Source organism: Trichosurus vulpecula, chromosome 2 (assembly GCF_011100635.1).
Source record: "Trichosurus vulpecula isolate mTriVul1 chromosome 2, mTriVul1.pri, whole genome shotgun sequence".
Lineage (NCBI taxonomy): Eukaryota > Metazoa > Chordata > Mammalia > Diprotodontia > Phalangeridae > Trichosurus > Trichosurus vulpecula.
In genome coordinates this window covers 363,232,675-363,257,866 of record NC_050574.1, presented here as the reverse complement: position 1 = coordinate 363,257,866, position 25,192 = coordinate 363,232,675, and the positions used below count along the sequence as shown (strand labels likewise).

Here is a 25,192-nt window from a genome sequence, read left to right as displayed (position 1 = left end):
AATTTAGATGATGAAAGAAAAGCTAAGCCTTGGTGGGTAAAAATTTTGGAGGTAGCTTACATGTAATTCCAGATGCTCAGGGAAAACAAAGTCTGAGAAGTTACAAAACTGGGCTAATCATTATAGAAGGATGAAGAATAAGCAGTTGGTTTTGTTTCAGAGTATAGAGAAATTGATTTTGAAAGAGTGGCCTTTTTATCTCTGGATAGGAATGCCAACCTCCTCACATCTACCCACATTTGCCATTGACTGGCGATACCAAGGAGTTAAGAGCCATTTTCAGCAAAAGATGAAAGTTTTAGAAAACCAATAATATGAAAGTTCATACTTTATATTATACAATTCTTGGGATAGTAAAAGATAAAACCATTTCTACACATTAAAACGATCTTTCATTATGGCTGTTACTTTATGGGGATTCATTTGCTTGGTGTGTACGTGGGATGGTATTGGTGTAGGGTGGAAACTTCATCCACTAAGGGATTCTTGGAGAGCCTCCCTGGGGGTACTGGGATATTAAATGATTTTCCTCTGGTCATCCCCTCTAGTATGTATTGGAATCTTCCTGACTAAGGCTGTCATGCTACCCTCTAGGCCAGGCTATCTCTATAATCTGGGGAAGTGTTAAATCAAACACTATTACAATGATGGCAGGAATGGACAGACAAGATTTTGCCTGTCCACCAGGTTTTAAAGTTAATATAACTTTCAATTTATAGATGATGATATACTTTAAGAGAGGCAGGATGGATTAGTAGTTAAAAGAGCTTACCTTGGGGTTAGGAAGATCTGAGATGCTGGGTTCAAATACACATCTATCACATACCAGCTGTATTACCCATCTAGATAATTCAATTAACCTTTTGGGGTACGATGCAACTTTCTAAAACTTTAAATTGCCAACCACTTGATGTGCATTGAAACAAAGAAAGTTTACTATGCTAATGTAAACCTGGGTTAGGTAAAAACAAAATAAAGCACCATACTTTGAACTGGATAGATATTTAGTTAACTCAGAGAATATCCTTGTTATACCTGCTCCAATCACACACACACACACACACACACACATGCACACACACATGCACACACGCACACACGCACACATGCACACATGCACACACACAACCCTAGAACATTTGGGCTATTTAATCTAATTTCCTGATTGCTTGCTTCAGTAAAAGTTATGCTTATATGCACTTTTGACAATAGGATTTCAAAGTGCCAAAGTGATAACAGGTTTGTTTTCTACCTCTGGCTGCTGGCTAGTAGGCAAATAGGATGACTGGTGAATGAGAGAAATGAATGCCTTCCCCACTACGCTTCATGCTTTCAGTAGGAACAACCTACATAACTTGATTGAAATTTGGCCTTTGGGTCTAATTCTTCCTTGAAATACTAGCAGACAATTGGCTTCAAATTCCTCTTAGTAATTCTATTGATAAATGCTTTCAGTTTAAATATAATAATTTCTTAGTTCACCTATGTCAGGGATACAACGATAATAGTAATTAATATTTATACAATGCTATCAGGTTTGCAAAATAATTTACAGAAATTATCTCATTTGATCTGCAAAATTACCCTACTAGGCAGGTGCAGTTGTTATCCCCATTATACAGATGAGGAAAATGAGGCTAAGAGAGATCAAAGGATTTGCTCAGGAAGGCTGAGCTAGTAAGTGTCTGAGATGGGATTTGAACTCAAGCTTTCCTGACTCCAAACTCATGGTCCTATCTGTTACCCAAAGATGTCTTGTGATATAAATGAAAGCTTCTGATTAGCAGGGCTCATGAAAGTAGTGATGGATTGTGGTTTGCATTTATTTTTGTAAGACATTGTTTAGGCTATTTATTATAGGAATGTAAATGTGAATTTTAGAATATATTTTTCATTATAAACATAAGACATCCCCTCCCTCCACCTAATGCACTGTCAAAGGAACACATTTTAGAGTGTCTATTTGCGAAGTCCAATTAGAAATGTGAAAAGGAAGTAACAGGATTCCAATACTAGATAATTGTGTTTATATATAATTTATATAATAGTCTAATTCCAGACAAAAATGGGCTATATTCTTCTTATGTATAGTCACATACATATGCTGATCTTTCCTAGGCTGTGCCTTGCCTCCTGAATATACTCTTTTAATTGAAATTGTTTATAATGCATGATGTTGTGGGGAGTCAATTCCAATCTGATTATGCTATTCTTGGAAATGAAGAGGCCTTAATTCCACTCGTTATTTTTCAATAAATAACAAGGTTATATTTTTGTTTCCATAAACTGATAGAGGAAGTAACTTGTGGTATAGGAGCCTGGAGAAAGAAAACATGTGAGTCACTCAGGGGCAAGTATTCTCTGTAAATCACTCAACGGTATTTAGCATAGCTTCCAAGCTCAGAAAGTTTTGGGGTTGCAAAGATTTTCCATAGTAGAAGCTAGGGGTACTGGTGGTGTCAGGATTGGTAAAGTCTCAGAAAAGCTTCATCATTACAGTCTGGCAGTCACTGTGATGTTTTAGAGCCAGATCTTTAAAAAAAAAACCAACATCTTATTCATTGCCCAGTGGAGGTGTTTAAGGCTGTTTCAAAAATCTGAATGATAAATAATTTATTTGAATTTATTGAAAATATGTTAAAGAAGGATGATGTCAGTCTGGGACAGAACCAATATGCTATTTAAGAGACAATACAATAATGGAAAATAATCGACAAGGTTTTGATTTACTAATTTTTTTTTTTTGAGAATACAAAGTTGGAAAGCAGGGCTTAAACAGATACTGCAAGCAAATCAATATCAGCTGTTTCTGTGTATCTCATTTATTTTCATTTATTAAACATGGAATTTAGATGCCTACTAGCCTGAACTTTCCTCAGTAGTTTTTGTTTTTTCTTCTCTCATTTTCTACTAGGTAATTATAATATTTGATCATTTCTATTCTACTCTTTGCCTTTTAGCTGGATGCTAATCTCATTTCTACTTCAATATGTTGTGTCATATCCCTTATGTCTTTTTTATTTTCTCTCATCTCAGTTACCTCACCTGTAAAATTAAGGATTTGGGATAGGTGATAGCTAAGTTCTCTCCCAGTTCTAATATTCTGTAATTCTATTCTCTTGGCCAAACCACTTCAGCTATTTTTTCCAGTATCCTATTTTTGATAAAATATTGCTTATCCTTTATCTTTTTTTCTCTGTTGGTGTTTTTCTAGTAAAGTTTTAAAAATGTATTAGAATATTTTCCAAATTAAATATGTAACTCAGGAGCCATTAAGAATCATTAGCCAGAAGTGTTGTCTAAAATATTACTTTCTACTCTGACCACATAGCAATAAAAAAGGTGTTTTACCAAAAGATTAGTTATTCATAACAAATTTCTTTCAGAAGTTGCTGGACTTTTGATCGGAATTACCATATTCTGTTTGTGGATCTGAGATTAGGGCATCACAGTGAAGGCACTCAAATGGGGATTAGCCATGGAAATTCCAAGTTCATAATGCTGGCAACTTCCTGCTCCCTGGGGTATATCGAGGATCAAATAAGGCAACTGATATAAAGTACTTTGCAAACCTTAAAGTGCTATATAAATGGCAATTATGATTATCTTTATTATTATTATTAGCCTATACTTAGTAGGCCTCCAGTCTGGGGATGACTTCATTCTCTGAGCCTTCTACTACTGTCTTGCTGAGCTCAAGCAATGTTTATAGAGCAAATAGAAGTGTACTGGTAAATGTTTAACACTTATGTTCTCTGGGGTGGGGAATGGGGGGGAAAGTATGCATGCACATTTTAAAGCTTGATTTGCATTATTAACATTCTCTTAAATCTTGACACTCAACAAAAAACCATTGGCAAAAATCTTCAGGTAAAGACCATAAAAAATGTCAGATGATTCCATGGTAAACTGGTTTCTTAATAAAGCCCTTTAATTTCTGAGTTGTAACTTGTGACACTGAAAATTTAACAATTGACTAGCCCAAATGGTTTAGAGTCAACTCCAGCGCACCCTTAGGCCCATCTTTCTCTCCTTTATCCTAGATTCATCAATGAATGAAAATGAGAGGTTTAATTGTTCTAGACCATTGGGTAATGGACAAAGATTAAGCATACTTAGTCTAGATTGGGGAATTATATAAAAGGAGAAATAGGAACAGAATATCCACTGGTTAGGCAAGGATAATCCTAGTTCTTCTATCAATTTCTACTTGACTTCAAATCTACCTTCCAAGGAAACCAATAATAATTGCATGTTAACTTTGTGCAACAAATAGATCTAATAATGTCTTTCATTGTCTCTGAAAATCAAGGTTCCTTGGGTTACAGAGAAAAAATATCTGTTCAAAGGGGAAAATATCATAAACAAACCAAATCCTCCTCTACCCTCATTTAATTCAGTATAATGGAATATATAATATACTCACTGACCCAAACCCTGTTGAGCCAAACAAACCCTGCTGAAATATGAAATTATACATTTACCAGGTTTGACTGAGCTCGGTGTTGTTTTCATTTTGGGTGGAGCACGTGTTGTCTGTTTTGGAGCTGAAAAGAAAAAGACACAGGTTGAACCCTTTTGTGTTCAGAAACTGCTAAATTACAAGAGACCTTCACATCACCATCCTGCAGAGGATGAAAAATTTTTATGGGTAACAAAAATGGAAGAAAAATAAACACATATGGAAGTTACATTTTGAGTGACATGAGTAGATCACCTGAGGGAAGCAGAGTCGGTGGAATTCCAGAAGAGCCTACTTTAAAATCAGCTTAAGGCAACACAAGAGAAGGGTTGGTAACAATGGGGATATCAGGATCTCCCTTGCACAGCTTCCGGGCTTTCAGATTAGAGGTGAGTTATTTGAAATGTGGCTATATTTAAGTTCTTAATGAGAAATCAGCTGGTTATATTCCCAGACTAAATGCTAATAGTGCAAATGAATATTATTGAGCATCTGCAGCTCTGAATATTTGTCATAGAAAAAGAGGGGGGAAAAAGCCTCTGAGGGAGTATTGTTACACTGTGTTGCCTTTCATTATCCAAGTACTAAAATGTTCCAGGGAAAATTCTGCGGAAAAACTAAACTAAGCCTTTAACAATAAAATAAAATGCAAACATCCAGTTGGAGAAGGTGGAAAACAGGCTGGTATTTTTGCTTCTTTAAAAAAAATCTCTTTAATTAATGTGTATGCTGGACATCACTAGGGACAAAAAGTAGTAATCACGTTTATTAAGCTTCAGAAAATACATTTTTCTTTGACACATTTTTTGGGTTAGTGAGGATTATTTTGCCCAGGCTGGAAGTACAGTGGCCACTTATGGGCCCAATCCCACTGCTGATCAGCACTAAAACTGACTCATTTTGCTTATAACCTGGACTGGTTTGTCCCTGTTTAGGCAGCCTGGTTACTCCTATTCCTAAGGGCTCATCATGTTAGTTTCAAACTTGTTGTGAACACATGATGAGCTCTGGGTTTTATTGCAGCTCAGAACTCCTGCACTCAAGCGATCCATTAGTCTCAACCTCACTAGTAGGAGGGACCACAAGCACACATCATCATGCCTAGCCTTGTTCAGTTGGTTGAGTTGTATCTGACTCTTAATGACCCCATTTGGGGGTTTCTTGTCAAAGATACTGGAGTGGTTTGCTGTGCCCTTCTCCAGCTCATTTACAGATAAAGAAACTGAGGTAAACAGGGTTAAGTGACTTATACAAGGTCACATGGCTAGTAAATATTCAAGGCCATATTTGAACTCAGAAAGATGAGTCTTTCTGACTTCAGGCCCAACACTCTATTCACTGTACTGCCAATTGCCTAGCCTTAGAACATATATTTTAAAGCTTTTTGAAAATAAGAGTTGTTAAACCCTGGAATTGGTTACTGAAAGAATTGGCATAATCTCATTTCTTAGAGGTCTTTAAGGACATACTAACTGTGATGTGTAAAAAGTTCAGGAGACATAGTTTCTGGCTCATCATTTTATTAATCATGCAACCAGATAATTGACAAAAGGGGTAAGTGGTACTCTTGAATGCCAAAGATCTTCTTACGGGATCCATTCAATGCTTATATGCCCTTGGAAGAGTGGGTGTTCTTGAGGGTAGCAATTGACTCTGGTTAATAAGTGATGAGAGAATGAATATTATAATTAGAGGTGGACTTATTCTAATGAGGGGCTGAGGGACATGATTTTGATCACTCAGATCTGTCCGACTAGAACACAATGGGTCCTATTTCACCGAGATTAAATTCATTGTAAGGTTCTCTAGCTGGGTGGGGTCTCCCACTGAGCACTAAAAGGCATGTACCCCAGGGTTTTAGGCCATCTCATCCATCAACAATGTCATTCAAAGAATGAACTTACAGGTTTCTGAAAAAATCCTGGTCCTAATTCAATAACTGAATATTAATATAAGAGAGAAATAATCATTTCTCTCATAACCATAGGATAGATTTAGTGTAGGCTTACCTGTAGCTAATTTAAGAGTATGGTTTAAGTTCTTAAGAGTGTCACTTGCCAGTTCTGTGACCTTGGACAACCCATTTAACTACTTTGGATCTCCATTTCCTCAATTGTCAAAAGAGAAGAATGGACTAAATGATTAATCTGGTCTTGAAAATTGTAATTCTAGACATCCTCACAACCATGAGATTCCTTGCTCATTGACATATGAACCAGGTTCAACATTCCCTTCTCCTCAAAAGAAAGTAAAGAAATTCAAAACCATGGACAAAATTCCTCAGGCAAAGACCATAAATAATGTGAGACAATTCCATGGAAAAATGGTAGAAAATTAGGTGGAGCCTCAATTGCCTTCCCTGTGACCCACTTCCCCCATTGATGAGTTTGGAAGTTCTGTATTTAGGCAAGTGCCCCTGGCCAGCTCTCCTTCATTTCTCCCCGGCTCTGCATTTGACTCTATGCTACCATGCATCCCTAGTGCTAAGGCACAATGCCCAGGCACATAGTTAACACTTAATAAATGCTTATTGACTAACTGTTAATAGTGTTAATAATGGTAATAATAATAGTAACAGCTAAATCTTTCAAAGTTTTAGAGGAAGAGACAAATACAGCTAAGACATGCCGCATTGTATTTTAGAAGAGGGGATCTGATTGACATTGTAGAAGATAATAAAATGAATATGCCATAGTTCTGTCCACCATTTAGTCAATGACAGTCACACCTCGAATGCATGGAAATGGTGGTCAGAACTTTGGTGCTAGACGAGAAGTTGTTCACTTGTGTCAACATGCCATTCCAGATAAACTCTCATACTTGGATACTGATGAAAGGAAATTTCTTTTCCCCAAATGATAATATCCTTGTAATATTTTTGAGTAAAATACTATCTTTAGAGGTAGATTTTATTATTTATTTATCTCAACACAGTTCTTGATTATACATAGCAATTAGGTACAAGAATAACTGGAAGCCACAGATAATCTTCAAACCATGCTTCCATTATTAATTTCAGTCTCCATCCTAAAAGCACCTTTTATTATGGGCAAAATTGGCCAACTTTAGTTTAAGCTCCTATCACTTATCATTGAATTGGTCAAAAGATAGCACGGTAGAAAAATAAGAGGTTCTAAGAATCTGGGCAATCACAAACCAACTGGTTCTACATACATCCTTCTGATTCACTGAAGAGTAAAACCTGCTTAAGGAAACCATAAGAAAGTTGTATTATAGGGAGTTTTTAGTTGTATAATATCCTCAAAGTTATTCAAATCTTAAATCATGGGTCTCACAGGATTTTAGAACTTCTCCCTGTATTCTTCCCAAAGGGTTCATTAACACTCTATAGGATAAGGAAAGATACTGTTTTGTCAGAATACATTATTAGCAAGAACCTGTGTTTTCAAGTGATCACACCTGACGAGAATCCTTCATATTTCCTCACCACTAAACATTTCTACAGTCAATCAAAAGCTCTTAAAAACCATTTTTTAATTCATCTCCACAGCGTATTTGTGATGGATTGGTGGCTAAATTATATGCATGGACAGAAGAAATATTTACATCGTGGATTAATATAGATGTAGGTACAGAAAATGAGATCACCTATTGTCAGCCCTGTGTGGGTCACATAGTTTTTCCATCCCCATGGATCACCTCAAAGACTCACCTCACATGCTGAAATACAACATAACATATTTACCAGGTTTTGTCTGTGGTGCATCTGGCCTGGGCAGTGCTAAAGTTTTGGAAGGCAGAAGTGTTGTCTCTACGGAAGCTGCAAAAAAGTACCCTATGTTACTGGAAGCCATAGCATTACAAATAGTGAATGGTGATGAGTTATGGAGTGACAGGTGATTTGTCACCAGGTATATGCTTGAGTTAGGTAGCATCTTAACTCCTCTTAAACAACATTCAGATTAACTCAGGCCACCCAAGTTATGTAACCTTGGGCAAATTACTTAATCTCCTGGGGTCTCAGTTTCTTAATCTATAACCCTCTATCTTCTAAAGCCCTTCACAACTTGGCCCTTTCTGACTTTCTGGAGGTTTATAGCTTTATACAGGGCCATGCACTACACAGTCCAGTGACTCTGGCTTGTCATTTCTTGCTATTCCTTGTTTCCTCTGCCCAACACACTATCTCCCAACTCTGCGCAGTTTCAATGGCTAGGATTTTCTCCTTTCTCCTCTCCACCTCCTGGATTGTCTGGCTTCTTTCAAGGCTTTACTAAAATCCCACTTTCTGCTAGAAGTCTTTCCCAAATCCTATTGCCTTCCTTCTGTCGCTTATTTCCTATTTATCTTGTATGTAGCTTGTTTGTACATATTTGCATGTTGCCTCCCTCATTAGATTTTAAGCAGTTGGAAGGCAGTGACTATCTTTTGCCTTTTTGTATCCCTAGTGCTTAGCATAGTGCCCCAATACCTGGCACATAGTAGGTGCTTCATAAATGCTTGTTGATTTGTAAAATAACAACTAGAGGATCTTTAAGACATCTTCCAGGTCTAAATTTATGATGCACGCGCCTAAAGATTATATTCAGAGTGAACACTTCTGTGACCCTCACCTTTCTATTCTCCCCACCCTGTCCCTACCACAATGTGAAACATTTAATTCTTTTTAAAAAAAGATAAATAGAAAAAGAAATAATGATGAAGCAAATACAACTTAGGATGAGGTAGTCATGCATATGATACTGAGAAGCGTAACATTTTGTGCAGTAAAGGAAGAAAAAGATGAAAGAAATCAGCAGGCTGGTAAATGAGTTTGAATGCAAAGACTTGTGAGGAAGAATAACAGAATTACCCCTAACAAGGGATAGGAGCCCCAGAGCAGCAGTGGCTGGGGTATTCAAAGCCATGTTTCAGGCTAGACAGCTGAGCTGCCTTAAGGCAAAACCAAGGCTTTATTAAGTCTTTGAGGAGAGAGGAACTTGTTAATGATGATGTGTGATGATGATGTCATGAATATGAAACCTAGAAAGAAAATGAAGTTTTGGGGAAAAGGGTGATGCCACAAGATGGATTCACAATGAGAACAAACCTGCAGTGGTAATGGTGATGATGAGAAAGAAAGGGGGGAGGAAAAGCAAATGGGAATCAGCCACTGAAGATACCTCATTACCTATTGTTTCCGTGGGTGGCTCAGATACATATGTAATAGATTCCAGGACTGTATGAAAAACAAAGAATAGCAATTAAAAATGATACAGTAATGGGACTGGCTGACAAGAATCAGATTTTCAAAGAATAACAACCCTAACTCCCCAAAAGAATGACTAACAGTTTTATCGACTGGAAATTTTTTTAATCTTGGATATTTATTTTCTTCTCATAAACTAAAAAAAAAAAAAGAAAAAAGAAGAAAAATCCACTTTAAATTACTAATTTTTGGACAGATATGTGATTTTCTTTACTGTCCCTTTCCTCAAGGAACTTATGATCTGATCTTGCAGGGAAGATTAAGGGAGTAAATTTTCCAATATAATTGGATTTTGAATATTGTGTTTGATGTTTACTCAATATTTGAATGAGGGAATAATAAATCTGTCTCTTCTTCTTATCAACAACTATGATTGTTTTTGATTCATGCTACCAGGCTCTTCATATGTTACTCCAATACTTTGTAAGTAGGAAAAAAAACCACAAAGACTTGGTGTTTGAAATTCAAGTTATGAATGGACATCCTTACTATCAAACACATAGATCCAATTAGATTGGAAGATCACTGTTTTTGGCTCTTGTAGTAGGCTACAAATTCCTTCAAGGGCATGTTTCACATCTCATACTTACATGTACTCTCAAGAGTAGTGGTATCTACATGTAATTGAGAAAAAAGAAAAATTAAATGAAAAAAAGGGTACTGGCATTAAATTAAAAAAGAAACAGGGGCCATTACTCAGTATATACTTAGTTTTATGATGCAATGTTATCAAAAATGTAATTTTTATTGTATTTTTATTTATTTTGTTAAATATTTCCCAATTACATTTTAATTCAGTTCACCAAATGTTTGACACCTCTACCCAGGAGAACCTCATGTATAATAGGCTCCCAATAAATATTTGTTGAACAAATGAAAACAATTCATTTACCAGCTTTGGTTTGTTGCTCATCAGGGCTCTGTGATGTTTTAGGTATAGGATGTGCATAATGTGTTTCTGCTGGAGCTAGAGAGAAAAGGTCTTGGGTTAATCATCAGAGTTCACTACTTAATGGGAGAAAGGAGTACCAAACATATCCTCATTATGGCCACCATGTATTTCAGTTAAAGTTATCATTATTTAGACATTAAAAACAAATGTACTTATAAGGACAATGACCAACATATGAAGAATATAAGTTAGATGTGCAAAAAAATGTGCAGGAAACCATGGTGCTGTAGACGGTTGCTATGAAGGACAAAGACACATGGAGGTAGGCAAGTGAGAGAGCAATTTCAAACTTGTATTTACAGGATCATAGATACAGAGTTGGAGGAGACCTCAGAGGCCACCTAGTCCAATCCCTTCATTTTATAGAGCAGCAATTTTCAAACTTTTTAGTCTCCGAATCTCTTTACACCCTCAAAAATGGTTGAAGAATCTCCACTCCTTGCCAAAGAGCTTCTGTTTATGTGATTATATAGATTGATATTTACCATATTTGAAATTAAAATGTGTATATATCATTATGAAGGTAGTTTTAACTTTGCAGATTCCCTAAAAGGGACCCCAGAGGTCCTTAGATCCCATTTTGAGAACCACTGTTGATGCAGAAATCAAGGCTTATGGAGGTTAAACGACTTGTCCAAGATCACATAAGGAGTAAGCATTAGAGATAAGACTTGAACCACTGCTCTCTGACTCCAGACCCAGGGTTCTTTCCCCTGTACAATACTATCTCTCCTTATTGAGGTAAAACAGATGGCACCATTAACTTATGGAGAGTTTTATTTTTGGCTTATAGTTTAAAATAGAGTACATAGAGTAAGGTTAAAGTTTATTGAAGAAAAAAAATCGGTAAAAGCTTTGGTGCTTAATGCATAAGCAATATCTTATAAGTATTTATGTGAAGTATCCACTATTTTCCCGGGATGGGAAACATTCTTCACCATTATATATTGCACCAACCCGTGTACAAATGAGTAGATGAATATTATGCACCTGCCTGCTGCATAAAAATGTTAAGTAACTTGCCCAGAGTCACACAGCTAGTAAATGCCACAGGCAAGATTTGAGTTCAGCTTCCTGAGTACAAGCCTGGCACTTTATAGATTATGGTATGTGCCTCTAGATGGGATTCTTTGTACCTGTTAGAAATAGTTGAGAGAATAAAAATAATTGTGTGTCCACCATGCTAATTAAAATTTTAAGTGAACTCAATACAATCCAATGTAACTTTAAAAATCCAATTATATTTTAAGATACAGTATTGAAATTACTTTATATATTGGGCATAAAGTGAGAGTGGAATAAGCTATAAAACAGTGAATCTCATACAGCAGCAAAGAAGACCCTATCAGTGTTATGTGAGTTACAACTCTCAAGATTTAATGAACTAGCAGAGATATAACATGAAAGGCAAGACACTATAATGGATGAAAATGTCACAAAGCACAAAGACTTGTAGCAATGAGATGGAAAAGCAGAAACTTGCATGACTACCCCTCAAGGGAGCATAGTTACCTATGGTTGTTTCTGGTGACACAGTGCTAAATGTGACGGATTCCAGTTCTATTTTAGAAACTAGCAAAAAACAATGACAACAAAAACACAGCACAAAATAACAATCAGAAATGAAAATAAACACCATCACTCTAGCAATGAGATGGAAAAGCAGAAACTTGCATGACTACCCCTCAAGGGAGCATAATTACCTATGGTTGTCTTTGGTGACGCAGTGCTAAATGCGACGGATTCCAGTTCTATTTTAGAAACTAGCAAAAAACAACAACAAAAACACAGCACAAAATAACAATCAGAAATGAAAATAAACACCATCACTCTAGCAATGAGATGGAAAAGCAGAAACTTGCATGAAATACCCCTCAAGGGAGCATCATTACCTATGGTTGCCTTTGGTGATGCAGTGCTAAATGCAACGGATTCCAGTTCTATTTTAGAAACTAGCAAAAACAACAACAACAAAAAACACAGCACAAAATAATAATCAAAAATGAAAATAAACATCATCACTCTAAGTTGGGGATTCTTAACATTTTGTGTGTGGTATGGACCCTTTAGCCAGCCTGATAAAGCCTATAGACCCCCTTCCCAGGATAATGTTTTTTAATACACAAAATAAAATACATAGGATTACAAAGGAAATCAAGTATAATGAACTATCATTATCAAAAAATTTTTTAAAAAGTTCATAGATCCTAGATTAAGAAACATAAGTGGAAGAAAAATGAAATTTTTGACTTAATAGCTAATCATCTCAATTTTTTAGTGATTAGGAAGATTTTATTCCCTTGCTCTCAATATGTTGGTTGTTAATCTTTTAACTGGACCACAGATACCTCAAGGAATAAGAGACACTAAACTTTGATGCATAATGAACATCACTCAGTTGCCTTGAAATTCTCCACCAGCATCATTCTACCCACTGGCTTAGTATGCCTCTGAAAAACAGACATGTTCCTAGTTCCACAATTCTCACAGTTTAAAAGAGAGAAACTATGACCAATTGTAAAGCGGGCAGCAGCAGCAGTATCAACACCAGAGACCCTTCAGGGTAGCTGCCAGAATGAGCTTTACAACCTATGAGCTTTACCACACCCCATCAATTATATTTAAGAGCAATTGTCCACGACTCCAAACCTTAACAGCAGACTTACTAAGGACAACAATTAACTTACAAATGCAGAAACAGACACACACACACACACACACACACACACACACACACACACACACACACATTTACCAGGTTTGGTTTGAGGTACAGGTAGACTTGGAGTTGTTTTAAGCTTGGGATGCGAAGGTGACTTTGTTCGATTTTGTATGATTGGTTTGTGAGCTAAGGGAAGAAAGGATGGCATTACTGTCAGTGGTAGAGAACACTGCAGCTGAATGCTATGTGATATCCCCATCTGCTTTCCACTACACGAACTTTAATGGTAGCTAATGTTGTTTTAAAACATTCTTTTGGACTTGAAGATCCACCCCACCCTTCTTTAGTGTTTCCTCCCAGAATGTTTAGGCAAAATTACATTAGAAGTTTCATTTGAATTCTCTTCAAACTTATTTCTCAACCATGCCCACCCCCCCCAACTAAAAACTTTAAATAGATAACTAAAAAAAAATAGAATTGAAAAAAAACTGGGAAACTATTTATCCCAAAGAATTAAAGGATGATATTATTTATCTATTTCAAGGTAATTAAAATTAAATTTCCACTCATTATGTTAGTAATCTAATTACCAACATAAATTTTAATATTTTAATAATTTAAGGTCATATATATTAAATATATAGTATATTACACTCATATAATAGATGAATAATGATATAATTATTTAATATAATTTTAATATTTTATATAATATTGCTATTTTCTAGTATTAATCATTTTGGTGATTATCATAAAATGTCCTGCATCATCCATATGAGGGTTCCTATATTTCCTCTATAATTTATATTCTTTTCTTCCTTGGTTTCTGAATACCAAAAGATTGAACACAAAAATCCTAAAGTGATACGATAATAAAGTTCAATACTTGGAAAAAAGATTTAACTGGTATGTGGGTACTTCTTTCACTGAAACAGACTGAACATCCTTCATGACTTCTTGTCCTGTGTAGTTATTTTCCATGTACTGAACAGGGCCAGGAAGGTCATAGAGTTCAACTCTGTCGTTTCATAGATGAAAAAAAGAGGCCTAGGGAGGTTAACTGATCCGTAGTAAGTGCTAGTAAGTGCCTGAGGAAGGATTTGAACTTGTCTCCCTGACTTCAAGTCTAGCATTCTATCCATTCATTACATTGTGTTAAAGGATTTTCCCAACATGCTAGATATCTTCCTTTGTAAATCTTTTAATATTTTGTGGACACTAGTGCCACATAACTAGGCCACTGACTTTTTCAATAATAAAATTTTTGGATAATATATTTTATTCCATTTCTTGTGTACAATTGACTGGAAACAGTTCAGTCTATACCTACCCACTATATGTGTTTTCCATGGTCTTTTGGTTCTCCTGCAACACTGATTCTTTAGAAACCATGATGTTCCACTATTTCTAGCCAAATAGCATCATTAAGAAATATTAGTGTTAAAAAGATGGGCTTAGGAAGTAACAGCTTGGAATCACAAAATGTATTCCACTGTTTTCCAAAAGAAATTCAACCTGTTCTCTTCTGGGACCAATTCTTCTGGGTCCATGTGTTATAAATAACCAAGATAAAGATATTTATGAACTAACAGTGCTCTGTCCAATAGTGTGTCATGATTCATTTGTCAGCTACTTGATTTATCTTGTCTGAATAACCAAGTTAATCTCATCTGAGTGGCCATGAATCTCATTGAAGAAATCCTCAGTATTCTGGGGTTTGATGTAGTCAGCACAATAGCCACAAATAGGATCATGTGGAAAACCTCATTTTTAAAAAAAAATAGGGAATCCCTCTTCTATGTGATCTCTGCAAAGAATATCCTCTGAGACAGTGGCAAGCCCATTTTGCAAGGATATGTCTCTTTGTTTTATGTTTTGCTTAACATTGATAGAGTATTATTGAATAATTATTTTCGTGCTCCCATCTATCAAGAATTCTTAGCCAATGTCTAACAGACATTTTGTTGGAAGAGAACCTTAAAGGCTGTTATACCTAAATAAATGTGTGGGTTTTTTTAATACAAATAATAATCAACAAATGGTAATGACAGCAGGATTTTATATTCATTTCTCTCAATTGGATGACAATAATGTTGTGTAGTCCTGTAGAGAATGGTCTATAAAAGCCTATTTGTTTTCAAGGATTTTTCATCAAGGGTAGCTTTGATATGTGCATAGACCATTATGAAGATTTTTTTTTCAAAATAAGGAAGTAGTAAAGACAGGTCTTCGAAGTCACTTATGTTTCAAATTAATCCTATCCTTGATGTCATTCTTTTGGAAGTTTCTCTACTTTGAGATAACTTGAAAATTAATGCATGGATACTTTAAAAATTGCATTATCTCTAGCATAAATTTCTTCTCTAAATATTTGACAATTCCATAGTCACTGATGTGAATAAAGCAGTGCAAAGAAATCGGCTGTTCCCTTTCACTTACTTTCATTTGATGAAGTGAAATGATTCAGCTGATTTCGAAAATCAAAGTAATAAACTAACTTAACAGACAGTTATTAATTTTGGATAAGTAGTTATGTCAGACATTTTACATTTGAGTATTTCTAATTTATGAGTTGAAATTTGCAATAACATAGGTCGATACAATAAAATTTTCTCTATTTGTAACTCTCACTGAATTGTGTTTCCTTGTCTTTCTCAACAAGGGAGCCATGAACTCAGCTGAATCACTAAATATAATCATAGATTTTTGATAATAAAATACAGTTAATAAAAAAATAAGTCAAAGGGAAAAGAAAAGTCAAGTTTACTTGAAGAGGTTTGTTTAAAAATACGTCTAACCATTGTCTAAAATAGCACATATGGCTTATCTGGAATCACATATCTAAAAGATAAAAATCATTCTTTCTATACATGTTTAGACCTGCTTGTGGGCTTCATATTTTTTGTGTGAGTGGGAATCACATAATAGATTATCACATGCAGGAAAATGCATTAATATGAAAGTGCAATCCAAAACGATTTTCGCCAGAGTATTTAAAGATAGCCATTAAATATATAATCCTTTTTCATTTTTATACTTGAATTTTTTTTAAGTTTCAAGAGCACTTCATAATTAAGTTCATTTAGAGAGCCCTACCCTAAAAAAAGAAAAAAAAAGATCTATTTACCAGGTGTAATTGGTGGTTTTTCTAGGTGTGGTGATGTTGTTTGGAAAAGACTAGTTTGCACTTCTGTGGGAGCTGAAAGAAAACATCTGTATTGTTAAAATCATCACGAGTGCCATATTCTATATAAATAAGTGGGTATAATGCCATAAATAGGCATTATACAAATAGCCAAAGTAACACTCTCCAAGCTTTGGGAGTATGCTGTCTTAAGATAACATAACATCAGACTCTCAGAATGGTAGGCTACAGAATGCTTTTCTGTTCTGAGCAGGGAAAGGTCATGCAGATGCAGAATTCTATAGAGAGAACCAGGAGAAAAACAGAAACAAGAATGAAAGGAAAAAACAAAGCTAAAAGCCTTTAAAATTAAGATCAATGCACTAAACAATCTCGAGTCCAGAAGCCTGTTGATGAAATACGCCTCCCTCTTCTTGGTAGGAGAATCATGTATGTGGAACGAAGGCAAATGCTGTCAGACACGTTCAGTGTGTTTGGTTGTTTTGTTTAACTGTTTCATTGTTGCAAGCGGGGGGAGTGTTGGGAAGTGACAGTGATGCTAAAAACAATAAAATATTTTTTAAAGGAAGGAAAGAAGGAGGAGAAAGGGGGAAGATGGGAAAAGGAGACAGAAAGAAGGATAAAAACTTCTCCCCACCTTCAATTAATACAATTGCTACAGTTCAAGGCCTACCTTCTCCATGATTTTCCAGACCACAATGAGTTCTTTCTTTTCTAATCACTCATACATTTTCACCTTTTAAATTTTGTATCGCATCTATTTGTTAATGTGTCTTGTCATCCTTACTGGATTATAAGTTGCTCAAGAAAAGAACTACATTTCTCCTTGTTGTGTATCCCTCTGAACACGTTGTACATGAGCAGGCCTTATTAAATATTTGTTAAATGAATGAGTACTAACTAGGTACCTAGAACTTGAGTTTAAAGCATACGATCCACAACCTTGCTTGCAGACATATATTACTTTACTCCCTAAGACCAGAGATTAAGTCTACTACTGCTTTTGTAGCTCCCAACAGCTTTTCACAGTTACAAGAATAATGATAAATAATGAAGAAATGTTTTTTTGGATTTAAATTAATCTTTTGGCTATGCACTTTTGATACTTTGTCATGGAAAAAATTTTATAATATACAAAGAGAAGATTATCACTTAATTTCAGGAGAGGTGAAAAAAAGATACAGTCACAGAGAATGATTGAAAAACAGCAATGTAAATCTAAATACAAACAGGGCAGAAAGCATGGGCAATTCATCTGCGACATAAGACCCCATCTAACCCCCATGCAGATGGGTCTGATTTAACCTGGTGGTTTGGGATTGACTGGGACCCTGTTTTTCAGCTGAAGCAGCTGTCACCCATGCTGTGTGCCACCAATTCTCCTACGAGGTACAGTATTAGTGAGGATCGCCTCATATACTCCTCACCAGCTGTTTGCTATTGGCCTCAAGCACTGAATCGCTACTCACTCTGCTGCAGTACCAAATGACACATTTACCAGGTTTGGTTTGAGGTGCTTCAGGACTTGGTGTAGTAGTTTGGGGTAGATGTGGGCTTGGGCGTACACGTGGGCTTGGCCGTACACGTGGGCGAGAGCTTGGGCGTATACCGGGGCGAGAGCTTGGGCGCATACGTGGAGGAGAGCTTGGGCGCGTACGTGGGCGTGGACGCCGTGTTGTAGGTACTTTGGGTGCTAGAGAAAGAAAATGCTTTAGTTAAGTTATTATGGCTCTAGAAACTGTGGATAGGATTACACATATGTCTGTATTTCCCAATACTCATTAGATAACATAAAATTAATGCAGTTCTTAAGATGGAGAGTGAGAGGCCTAAAGGGCCTTCGAGGAATCTCATGGTAGTAGAATGAACAAAGCTCGTTGGTCTAAATATGCAAAGACAAGACAGATACACCCCTAACCTTGTCTGGAATTCACTTTCCAAAGAGAATATTGTATAAATAAAAACACAAGACAGGAAAAAGACATTGGACACTTTTAAGCATAGGGATGGGTTAGATAGAATTCCTGAAAATACACATTACCTCGGCTCCATTAAAAACAACACTAAAGGCAGAAGGTGATTTATCTTAAGAGACTTCAATATTCCTAAGATGAGTAACATAGCTGAATGGTAACACATAGAATGGCGTGGCAGCTTCATAGAATTGGCAAACCTATGAAGATGATGATGACGGTGATGGTATGGGTCTGACAATGAATGAGTAGGAAAAGCACATGTAATTTTATTCACTGAAAGACATCAATTACCTAATGTTGTTCCTGGAGTCACAGTTCTAAGGGTGGCAGGTTCTAAAGCTGTAGTAGGAACTGATATAAATAGATAAATTAATTTTTTAAAACCTGAAATAGAGACATCTAAAAGCTTACAAAAGACCAGACATTTTTCTTGAATATCAGTCTTCCTAGAGTATAATGCTGATCCTTAAGGTACTAAAAAGTTGTGTCTTTCTTTATACTTCTTGGCTGAGTAAAAGCAGACATCTGGTCTCTGAAGATATGAATAAACTGTGGCTAGGTACCAATTCATCTCAAAAAAGAACCACATCTCCTGGATTCTGCTAAGCAGCCCTATAAGGTCAGGTAGAACTTTTCTGGTCATCTGATGCCAGCTAACATGGAAAACTTAAGAAAAAATCCTTTTGATTTCCACCCATTAAATACTCTGGGAAAGAAAATAATATATAAGCAAGGACTATTAAGTCTCTGATTGGTATTTTAGTCTCTGAAGGATTTTATTCCATTAATTTTCTTGCTTGTGGGGGTAGGGTGTTCATTCTGTCCACTAACTACAGAAGTGAACATATCAGGGATAAAGGCAAATGTGTTCTTTCATAAATAACCTGGCACAGTTTCTCATTCACCTTTTTACATTATGTTGCCAGCCCAACACTTTGTAGAGGGTTCGTGAAACACTGGGAAATGACAATTGAGGAGGAGGAGGAGGGAAGAATAGAAGTGGTTCTTCACTAATTATGAATACAGTTTTCTAATCTATGTGAGGGAGAAAGGAGGAAAATAAAAAAAAAAAGAGTTAAGGAGGGTGGGCAAGAAAGGGGAAGAAGAGAGGAAGAGGCTAAGTTACAGTACTTTTGCTACTCCTCAGAAATGCTATAATGCTTAGGAAATAGCCAGCTATTATAACCACTTCCCTCCTTCCCATAGGAAGTTCAGAAAACACACCAAGTGTCCAGAAATCTAATCAAATGGACTGATTACAAATGACAGCCATCTAAAACAAAAGATTCAGTATTGCTCAAAATACCAAAGGTGACTTATTACCAGATTTGGTCTGTGGTTTCTCTGGTTTCGCTGTAGTTTTAGTTCTAAGACGCTTTGGATGAGTAGGCTTTGTTTTTATTTGAGCTGAAGAAAGAAAGTAGTTGGATTATTTCACTAGTCAAAGTTAAGAATGCTATGACTAAGATGACCCAGAAATCTCTGCTATGTAGGAATTGGTCGTAGCTTTTAGAAAGATATGATTAGGAGGTCAGATCTTTTTTTTTAGGTTTAATTTCCTTATTCCAGTTATGTTCAAAAAAATCTCCAGATTGCTTCTGGGTAAGGGAAAAGAAAGAAGAAATGAATTTTTAAAAATTGCCTTATCCAAAAAAAATTGCCTTATCCTTTTGACATCTGGTAGATAACTTTTTTTTTGGGGGGGGAGGTAACTTTTTTGATTTTTCTATTTGATTTGAATAATATCAAGATAGTGATAGGAGAATGAAATAGGAGTTTTAGTTTTAAACTCTCTGAGATTTCAGAGTTAGGTAATTTCCAGTCATTGTCTCAAGAGTAAATAGCTACAATGCTTAGCTTCTTGCATACGGAGCATACGGAAAATCAGGGGAAGAAACTTGATGAATAACCAGGAAAATATGTGAAAACAATTAGGGAAATAAAGTTAAAAGGTAATAGCACACAACTAGCCTTTATAATCATGTACTTTTTAAAGTTTTCAGTAAATTTCCCATTTGAATAATAACTAGGCAGAACATAAAAAAACCTTGCTTTCAAGCTCCTCATTGAAAGTATAAAATTGAACTCAAGTGAAAACAAGATAGATAAAACATGTGAACAGCGTTAGCTAAGGCACAGAGGCACAGTGGATAGAACACTCGACTTGTAGTAGGGAAGATCTGTGTTCAAATCCAGCCTCAGGCACTTAATAACCATATGACCCTGGGAAAGTAAGTTAACCTCAGTTTGCCTCAGTTTCCTCATCTGCAAAATGGAGATAATAGCCTCTACCTCCCAGGGTTGTTGTGAGGATCAAATAAGATACTATTTGCAAAGTGCTTAAAACGCTATCTAAATGCAGGCTATTATTATTGGAAGGAATGTATGTTTATTCAATGAAAAGAAACAAAGTATCACCTACTTGAAGAAGGGGCCAATTGACCAGCTTTGTTTGAAACTCGGTTTTAGGAAGCATTTTTTTTTTTTTGGTCCCAGACAGATATGCTTTTGATGACTTGACCTGACGGCTAGTTTTAGCTATGTGCCAGGGAATGAAGATGGCCTCCGTGTGTGATTGCAGTAGGCTGTTTTTAAATGACAGGTAGATTAAATCTTCCTCTCCAATAGCTATTTTAAAATGCCTCTTGGAGAAGATGAAATTTTACGGGAACAAAAAAAATGCCTAACAATCTCCCGGAAAAAAAGGCCCCCTACCAGGGATGCAGGAATGAGTAGAAGAAGCATATGAAACCAACTGGTAAGGGCTTGCAACGTACAATTACCTAATGTTGTTGTTGGAGAATGAGTTATAACTGTCCCTGGTCCTGGGGCTGCAATAGAACAAATAGACACAGATGGTTTTTACAAACTACAGAAGCTCAATTTCCATCAAGTTGCTTTTACTTCACATTTGAGCTCTCAGCGGAGGTCACTGGAGGGCTTTAGAATGAGCACTCAATTCAGTGGTAAAGTGAATGCAGTTCATCAAAATTACACCCTCTAGTTTTTGACAAACAATTTCCAGACATAGTTCTCATTCGTCACAGGGATACAGCCAACCAAAATGTCAAAAAGAAAGAAATAAATAAAATGAGGATGCCGAGATGAAGAGAATTTGTGGTGTGAATAGCATAAATGATGCACAATTGTCCAAAGTTACTTTCCATAAAAGATTTATCCAAGCACATAATGATGTTAAGACAAAGGTACATGTTATAGCAGGATGGTAGACAGAAACTTCTAGCCATGTCATGGAACTTCACAAAACAGTCCTCCTTTAATTATCAGTTATCATTACCAAGAAATACGCCTAAGGATGATACAAAGCCAACATGGGGCTGGAGTGGACCCCACCTATGAACTATGACTGCAGAGATGAAAAGGAAAAGCTGTGATAGACATTGATTTATGTTTTACCTATTGTTATCACCATGGTGTCAGTTTCGAATGTTGCAGATTCCACGACTTTCCCAGAAACAAGGAAAATACAAAAGAAAACCAAAGATACCCACATGAGCATTATAAAACACTGGAAAATTGCCCTATGTCTAAAATCTTCCTTAGTATGTTTAAAGAACACCTAACTCATGTTTCATGTAAAATAGGTCAAATGAGCCTTTTTATCTAAACCTGAGAAGCTAAGCTAAAAAACGGATTCCAATGTACAGTTCAGGAACCTTCCTTCCTTTTCAAATGTGTTCTCCTGATCTCCCTGTCCTAAAATAAGACCTACTTTAACTACTTAAAAAACATTATGAAACAAATATGTTCACAGTACATTTTATCAAACTAGATAACATTTTCAGGTGCAGTTTGCTTTTCTGATGACCTTTGGAACTGGGGAGTTTCATCTCTCCCTTAAAGCTGAGGGTTTCTTTCTCAGTTGGTTTCCCTTCATTAACACACTTCCCTTTTCTGAGATCTATCTATCTAGATATCTAGATAGATAGATCTCAGAAAAGGCATATGTATGTGCACACACGCACACGCACACACACACACACACACATACCTTTTTGGAATTTGAAAGGTAAGACTGAGAGGAAATGGACCATATCCCAGGTGATGAGACTAGTAAGTAAGCATGCAACCTAGTAATGGGTGGGTATGAAGAGGAGTTCCGTCATGATAGTAGCACAAATTGATATTTGGTTAGATCAAAGGGACAAAAGAGTGAAACACTCTTGCTATGATTTTTATCTTATCACTTCCCCTGTGACTTCTAATCTTCATAATGGAGTGTATGGGAATAGAGAAGGAGAAGCCATATACCAGATATTCTGGATGCTGGTCCTTATCAATTTTTTTTACTAGTACTTGTGATTTCATTGCTATAGGGAACTCCTGATGAGGATTCTCCCTCCACCTGAGCAGACTAACACCTGTTCTGCAACTTAAGAGGCTAAGTGACTTGTAGAGGGCCACAGAGACAGCACACGTTAGAGGCAGGATTTGAACCCAGGACCACTTCTTCCTTAGTTCTATAATAACATCCCCTAATTTGTAATCTACAGGTTATAACTCATACTCTGAACTCTGCTAAATAATAAAGAACACATTTACCAGGTTTGATCTCTGGCACATCTGGACTTAGTGTTGTTTTAAGTTGGGAACCTGCATAAGGTGTTGATTTGTCCAACTGTGGAGCTAAAGAAAGAAGGCACCTATGTTATTATGGTAATCGAGGATGAGAATAGCATACTGTTACTTAACCATATATCTTACCTTCCTATTTAAATTAAAAGCTCCTGGAGGTTACAGTTAATGTCACATATGTCTTTGTATGGTTCTAAATCTAATACTAACTACACAATATGCATCTGTTGAATGTTGAATAAAGACTGCTAAGGTGGAATACAGAATTTCATTAAAATTAGGGGTTATTTTAGATGCAAAAGATATTTTAAACTGAAACATTTTGTATTTTCTCCAAGCACGACTGATATTAGAAATGTTAAGTTCCAAAACCAAGTATACATTAAAAGATTGTAAACAATTCTAAAGCAATGATGCTGTACAAATAATAATCTATTTCTAGGAGATGGTTGTTCAACCAAGAAACATAGACCTTCAAGGGAAAAAAAAACTTGAATACTCATAAGTTATCTTTGGATTATGTAAAATAAGGAACTGCTGTCTTATGAAGTCTGCTCTCTTGTGCTCCAAAATTATGTAATTTTTGGTGGAAATTAACAACTGGATCAAAGAGCAACTGGGCCAAAGTGATTTTTATTTCTGTTTCTCTATCTTTTCTTTCTTAAAAACCAGAATATTAAACCTAAGATAGTTAAAATACAATTTTGACACCAAAAGCCTTTCTAGCATTTACGTGAGAGGCATAGAGCATGATGTCTGGAGCCTGGAAAATTTATTGAACATTTTTTTCACAGGCCAAAATTTATTGTGAAAGAGATGAAGGAGAATTAAAGCAAGCTCTGTAACCAAAAAAAATTCATAGCTTGTTTCTGATGAAAAATTCCAGAGGAAGAAAACATCATCAATGTCTCATACTCAGTCTTGGAAGAAATTTTACTGACAGATGCACAGACACCTTTGGAAAGCAGAAGAGGACAAAAGGAGAGACAGGGAACAGAGAAGAGAGATGTATACCAAGGGTGCCTGGCCTCAGAGATTACCAGGTACATTTGATCACTTGGGAACCTTACTCATTATTTCTATAAGCAGATTTAAGATGATATCCTTAAATAAATGTGTTCCACTGATAACTCCACTCATCCGTTGATAACATATATACATGTATGTATATATCATATATATGCATTGACACATTAATAAATTTAAGCATTCAATAAGTCTGATACAGAAAAAAATCTGGTATTCTTGACATACTAGGTAAGACTCTACAAACCGAAAATCACCAAAACCATGCATACAACTAAAGGAAAATACAGAGGTGTGAACTATATAGAGGATGATGCCTGGGTGCTTAACTTGATAAAGTGCCTTTTAGCAGAGGGTGGAAAGCACACAACTTCGGGAGATGAATGAAAGATGGCAGGAGGGAAGAGGGAAGAGAATCAAAGACCCCAATAATAAAGATCAAAAGGAACAGTCAAAGAAGCATCAACTAAAGGGACACAAATCTGTTATTACCCAGAGTTGTCACCGATGTCTCTGTCCTATGTGTAACAGGTTCATGTGCTGCTTTATAAACAAAAATATGAAAATAAACTGACATGCATAATTAAAACCAGAAAGAGATGCTCTAATTGGGCTTCTAAATAATGATTGCTTACATTGTATAACCCTTCTTGGTTTACAGAGAATCTTACAGACCTTATTTCTGTTTAACCAGCTAGTACATAAATCAGAGTAAAATGAAGATTTATTAAATCAGAATTTATTCTAAATCTTCTAGGTAATGGATGAACTGAAAACTAGTTCTATAGGAGCTCAAGAACTTACTTGAAAAACCAGTTTATTACAGTACAAGACTCCACTTGCAGCAAATTTGAATCTTATTCAACTTTTCCTTTTTTATAAGGAACTTCCCTGATACAGTTGTTTATTACAAGACTCCACTCAGAGCAAATTAGAATCTTATTTGTCTTGTCCTGAATAAAAATTCTTTCAAACTCTGTTGAACTTAAATGGCAACTACTATTAAAATGACTTATTTAGAATATCCAAAGGGATTTTCATCACTTTTAAAAAAGGTAAAACATGTCTATTTAGTCTTCTCTCCCCACTCCCATTATGTCTACAAATACATAATGTTAGCCCATTGTGGACACAAAATATCGAATAATAATGAACATTAATAGC

The 25,192-nt window shown here is 35.9% G+C and overlaps 1 protein-coding gene across 1 annotated transcript in view; it reads right to left on the bottom strand.

Moving 5' to 3' along the window:
• The window catches only part of LOC118837175 (ABI family member 3 binding protein), a 201,554-nt gene that overhangs the window by 68,330 nt on the left and 108,032 nt on the right, over positions 1–25,192 (bottom strand). The window contains exons 24-40 of the mRNA XM_036744133.1: positions 24,521–24,571; positions 22,970–23,053; positions 21,824–21,871; positions 21,190–21,237; positions 19,730–19,813; positions 18,698–18,757; positions 17,929–18,123; positions 16,413–16,484; positions 13,379–13,471; positions 12,516–12,575; positions 12,327–12,386; positions 12,136–12,195; positions 10,564–10,638; positions 10,262–10,285; positions 9,594–9,641; positions 8,169–8,243; positions 4,485–4,547 (exon numbers count right to left, since the gene is read on the bottom strand). Coding sequence (XP_036600028.1) covers positions 4,485–4,547; positions 8,169–8,243; positions 9,594–9,641; positions 10,262–10,285; positions 10,564–10,638; positions 12,136–12,195; positions 12,327–12,386; positions 12,516–12,575; positions 13,379–13,471; positions 16,413–16,484; positions 17,929–18,123; positions 18,698–18,757; positions 19,730–19,813; positions 21,190–21,237; positions 21,824–21,871; positions 22,970–23,053; positions 24,521–24,571 — 1,200 coding nt within the window. The remainder of the gene's footprint in view (positions 1–4,484; positions 4,548–8,168; positions 8,244–9,593; positions 9,642–10,261; positions 10,286–10,563; positions 10,639–12,135; positions 12,196–12,326; positions 12,387–12,515; positions 12,576–13,378; positions 13,472–16,412; positions 16,485–17,928; positions 18,124–18,697; positions 18,758–19,729; positions 19,814–21,189; positions 21,238–21,823; positions 21,872–22,969; positions 23,054–24,520; positions 24,572–25,192) is intronic.